Source organism: Neoarius graeffei, chromosome 10 (genome assembly GCF_027579695.1).
Source record: "Neoarius graeffei isolate fNeoGra1 chromosome 10, fNeoGra1.pri, whole genome shotgun sequence".
NCBI lineage: Eukaryota > Metazoa > Chordata > Actinopteri > Siluriformes > Ariidae > Neoarius > Neoarius graeffei.
Genome location: NC_083578.1, coordinates 1,922,517 through 1,927,104, shown reverse-complemented (window position 1 = coordinate 1,927,104; position 4,588 = coordinate 1,922,517). Strand labels below are relative to the sequence as shown.

General features: G+C 39.3%; 1 protein-coding gene across 2 annotated transcripts; it reads right to left on the bottom strand.

Annotated features, from left to right (window-relative positions):
* Positions 1 to 780: 780 nt before the first annotated feature.
* c10h12orf43 (chromosome 10 C12orf43 homolog) lies at positions 781 to 4,368 on the bottom strand. 2 transcript variants are annotated; one of them, XM_060931078.1, is made up of 6 exons: positions 4,108 to 4,368; positions 3,910 to 3,937; positions 3,725 to 3,826; positions 3,532 to 3,611; positions 1,358 to 1,451; positions 781 to 1,202 (listed from the first exon to the last, which is right to left on the bottom strand). In XM_060931078.1, exons 1-6 carry the CDS (start codon positions 4,208 to 4,210, stop codon positions 923 to 925), a joined length of 687 nt encoding a protein of 228 aa, XP_060787061.1. In that variant the 5' UTR covers positions 4,211 to 4,368; the 3' UTR covers positions 781 to 922. The 2 variants fall into 2 exon arrangements, with proteins under 2 accessions (XP_060787061.1, XP_060787062.1); XM_060931079.1 differs by having other exon boundaries at positions 3,725 to 3,823.
* Positions 4,369 to 4,588: the final 220 nt, after the last annotated feature.

The window sequence follows — 4,588 nt, the reverse complement described above, 5'->3', positions numbered from 1 at the left end:
GGTGGCGGGCCGGAGTCGGCCCGCAGTTTGACGACCCCTGCCATAGAGGTTGGAACGCATCCAGTAGGGGGCGATGAGATTACATTCCCTCCCTATCAACTGGATCTCAGTCAAAATAGATCAAAAAGTATGAGAATTATAACGAGTATGAGGAGGAAGACAAGTGGCAGAAAAGTAATAATTTAGTACAACAGAGCACACGCTGTCTAAAGAAGTGAAGAAATGATGCGGGACATGAATATCTTCCGATGCGGGAGATCTTTCGGACATCACTGTGTTCAGATATCACAACTTTCATATCAGTCTCAGACACCGCGCTCTCACAGAACGGAGTGTGTGTGATCTATTGTACACCTTTCTGGCCATGAGCTTCAGAATCTTGAAAGCTGCAATCTGATTGGCTCTCCAGTTTTCAGCGGGAAAACAAACGTCTGAAACACTGTGACCTGACGACCTTCTTTTGGAGCAAAAGTGGAAAACATTCTCAGAGTCCCATCTTTAAATGCTACTGATGATCGAGGAGAGGTAGGTGTGTGTGCTGATGGGCGATGACAAAAGTTCTGTGATTGGTCCAACTGTCTCTTTATGTGGAAGTAGGCGGGCCTTGGCTACATTTAGTGATGACGCATAAAAGATTAAAGAGAAATCAGGCTCATGAGACTTTAACAACGCCGACATTACAGACGGATAAATAACCGTATATTGAGATTTAAGAAATTAAAAAAAAAAAAAAAGTCTTTAAGATATAAAAAAAAAACCTTCAACTGCACTGACTCCAGATTCTCTTTTGTATAAACAAAACATTTATTTATAAAAAATAAAATATGAAAAAAACAAACTGCAGTGAACAATCACTATAAAGAACCGCCACTGATGATAAACACAACTGAAACACCGAGATTACCGTCACTCTTTCACTCCCTCACTCAGTCCCTTTCTTCTTCTTTTTCTTCAGCATGTTCTCTCCACTCTGTTCCTGACTCACAGCTCTGTCTCCCTGCGCTAACAACTCGTCTTCCTCTCTCTCCATCACAACTTTCCTTTTCTTCTTTTTCTTCTTCTTTGGTTCAGTGCTCTCCTCATCCCTCGCTCCAGAATCTGTCTTCTCATCCTCCTGTCGTCTCTCTGTGGAGGAAGGAAGCAGGTCTGATACGGACACAGCCGCTTCCCTCAGCCTCGACTCCATCTCACTGTCACTGTCACTGAGAGAGACAGAGAGAGAGAGAGAGAGACAGAGAGTGTCAGTGGTTGCTATGGCAACACAAGTGAGGAAATCTGAGAAACACTCTCCTGTGTGAGTGCTAGTTAGTTAGTTAGTTAGTTAGTTAGTTAGTTAGTTAGTTAGTTAGTTAGTTACCTGGAGCTGGGTGCAGGTCTGCGTTCAGAGCGTGTAGTTTGCTTTGGCTCCTCCCTCCAGTTACCAGGAAGTGATGTCGAGAAAAGTCGGAAACCTCCAGAACAAAATAAATAAATTAAGATTAATCACAGAGGACATTTAGAAGTTTGTCATTATGTACATAATGAATAGGTTAAGTGTAGTCTTAAATAACACACACACACACAGTAGAACTGCAATAGAAAACAAGTGTCATTTATTTTAAGAAACGGACCACAAATACACTTCTTAAGCAAAACATTTCCACAAAAATAGATCATCATGTTTAAAAATATAAAAATAACAGATACAAAATTAGCGCAGTTGTATTTGGACACTGAACCTCGTTCTGGCTGCCACAGTTAATGTGATGAACTACACCATGTGGTTACGCTGTTGGGCTCCTGTGTGAAAGTGAAGGTAACTGACTTTACAGCCGCAATAAATGACCTCAGGACAAACTGCTTAAACAGAATTTCACTAAAGGGCTAAGAGGAGGGAAGTGAGATTTAAGGAAAAGATCCAAAATCATCTGCTTACACAAACAAGGCCACTCAATTCATGCTCTGTTCACCAGATCAACAAAACTTTAATACTTCAGCCCCAAACTAAACCCCACCGCCCGACCCAATCCTACAGCCCTGGTCTAAACCCTAGAAAGCATTTATGGGATGCAGTGGAGAGGAAATGAGCAGATTGGTGAAGCTCTAGTGTGAGTTTTGTTGGTTGAAACTCCAGGAAACTTCTACCACAACTGTTTATTTATTTATTTATTTATTTATTTATTTAATTGAGGTTTGCCACAAAAAAAATACATAAATAGCAAAAGTGGCAGGAGAAGAATACAGGGCAAAGCCCCACTTAACATTCAACCCCTTAACAAAATACAAAACATTACAAAACATATTTAGATGATTACAAACAAGAAAAACAATAAATATAAAAAATAATTATCAATTGACTAAGTAACAAAAATATCCAAGTTAAATAAATATAGGTCATGGTGTCCGGTATGAGCGCAATTTTGAATTATAATGGCTACGAAGTAGATTTTTGAGCTCAGGAACTGACGTAGACTGCTTTATATAACTGGGGAGTGAAGTCCCGATGAAAGCGAACTTCTGGCTTTCCATCGCGATGAATAGGACTTTTGCTGTAATTTAACTTGCAAAATTTCCACAGCAGACTTGAAACGTCACTAGGATGTCTATTTGATAGACTAAGCTGGGCTGAAAGCAGCATAGATCTTACCACTAATTACTAGTTCTGTTACAGAAACCGACTGATTTCAGACACAAAACGCTGCTAAAGTCTAAAGATGACAAACTGAACACTAAAACACTAACTGTGATCTGTAATGAACTGTGAATGGAGAATAGTTTTACTGTAATGAAGAATACCATTATTCTCTCATTTACTAAATTGAGATCATTAACAGAACAATACGATTAGGTTAAAAGATATTTAGCAATGTTCAGCTTGATTTAATCTAATTGTAACGGCCAAAGTAGAATTCATATAGATGTGAATTTCAATTTATGTTACATGGTATATATAATTTCATTTGAGTGTGTAATTTCATATAAGTAGTTTATTTCATGATTAAGATGATGAATAATATGTGGCAAGGTTAAAAGAATTAGAATCAGAATTCATATGTTAAGAATTAGAACTGTCTCACGCTTCTTAAGAATTCATATGTGAAGAATTAGAACAAGAATTAGAACTGTCTCACACTTCTCAAGAATTAGAATTCATTCAGCTATATAAGAACGGTCTCGCGCTTCTCAGGGTAGATCTCGAGAAGCCGTGGAAGCGAACAGTTTTTCTTACCTGACTCTCTGATATTGACTCACCGACTCTCTGTATCTTAGAACCTTTGTAATAGTTAAACGAGGATTAAAGTTCAACTTTCAAGACGTTTCAAGTGGATTTATTGCAAGGCACAGGGACACTGAGAGTGGAAACAGTTACTTTGGGACAGAGACTTCGTCAGCGTAAGCTATAGCACTTTTCTCAAGGTCTCACTAAGAACGAGCCTCTACACTAATCACATCCTGCAGTGCATTATGGGTATTCTGTAGTGTTTACACTACTTGCTCAGGTGTGTTGTGGGATTGAAACAGATTTAATCAACTTTTATATATTTATATCACCATCATCAGCTTCATCCTGTGTGTTTTCACATGGCACAGGTTTACAGTCAGGAGTCTCGCTGAACACCTCACAGATCACACTGCAACACACACACACACACAGTAATCCCATCAAACACAGTGTGTGTGTCAGTCAGGTGTACTTGTCCTTAGATACACAGAGAGAGAGAGAGAGAGAGAGTGATTGACCAACCTGTCCAGCATGGCTCCAAGCTTCTTGGCGACGTGAGAGCGGAACTCTGGTGTGGTTTTCAGCTCATTGCCATCGTGTTCGTGCTCAGACACTTTCAGTCTGCTGATAGAAACTTCATTAATTTTTAAAATTTGTATATAAATAAAATGTTTAACTGGTGCTCCAGCAGCATGTGTTCACTTTACCTCCTGCTGTGTGTGTGTTTTCCTCCGTCTGTACAGAAATAAACACATCATCACACTGACCACAACTTCTACACACACAGCTGTGCACACACAGTTACACACACAGCTGTGCACACACAGTTACAGATTCTCAATTTTAACGCTGAAGGTTTCGTGATTTAGTCCTGGTTGCTGCGCATTAGTAATGGCACCCGATACCTTGGTTCATGTGGTGTGTTTGAGATGTGAAACTCCACAGCGCCTCTTTAAGCCGCTCTCTGCTCTCCTCCTCCTCACTGCTGCTCTCACCTGCAGCCATCATTCACCCGCGCTCTCTCTTAAAACTCAACGATCAAGAAAACAAACTAAAGTCGAATAATTAAATAACGCGAATAAACTTTACGAATCATGTTTCAGTAGCAGTTTAATCCGTTACACTCCTCTGCTTTTAGCGGACAGTGAACTGAAGCCTGGGTCGCGGAATTTCAGCGTCATGACGTTGGAGTGTAACGTCATCACGCAAACGCGGAAGTGACTTTTTTATATATATCTTTTAATTTCATTTTTAAAACAAGCTAAAGAGGATTTACTGTTCTTCCATTTATTATTATGTATATGATATTTATCCAAAATTATAATTTTTTTAACACAAGGATACATACAACAACAAACTCTACAAAAGATTTAACAAATCTATCAA

Excerpts from the sequence above, each read along its gene's own strand:
- c10h12orf43 (XM_060931078.1), bottom strand. The coding sequence starts at position 4,210 with ATGATGGCTGCAGGTGAGAGCAGCAGTGAGGAGGAGGAGAGCAGAGAG. Across the intron at positions 3,827-3,909 it reads AAACACACACACAGCAGGAG|CAGACTGAAAGTGTCTGAGC; the intron begins GTAAAGTGAACA and ends AGTTTCTATCAG. Across the intron at positions 1,203-1,357 it reads AGACCTGCACCCAGCTCCAG|TGACAGTGACAGTGAGATGG; the intron begins GTAACTAACTAA and ends TGTCTCTCTCAG.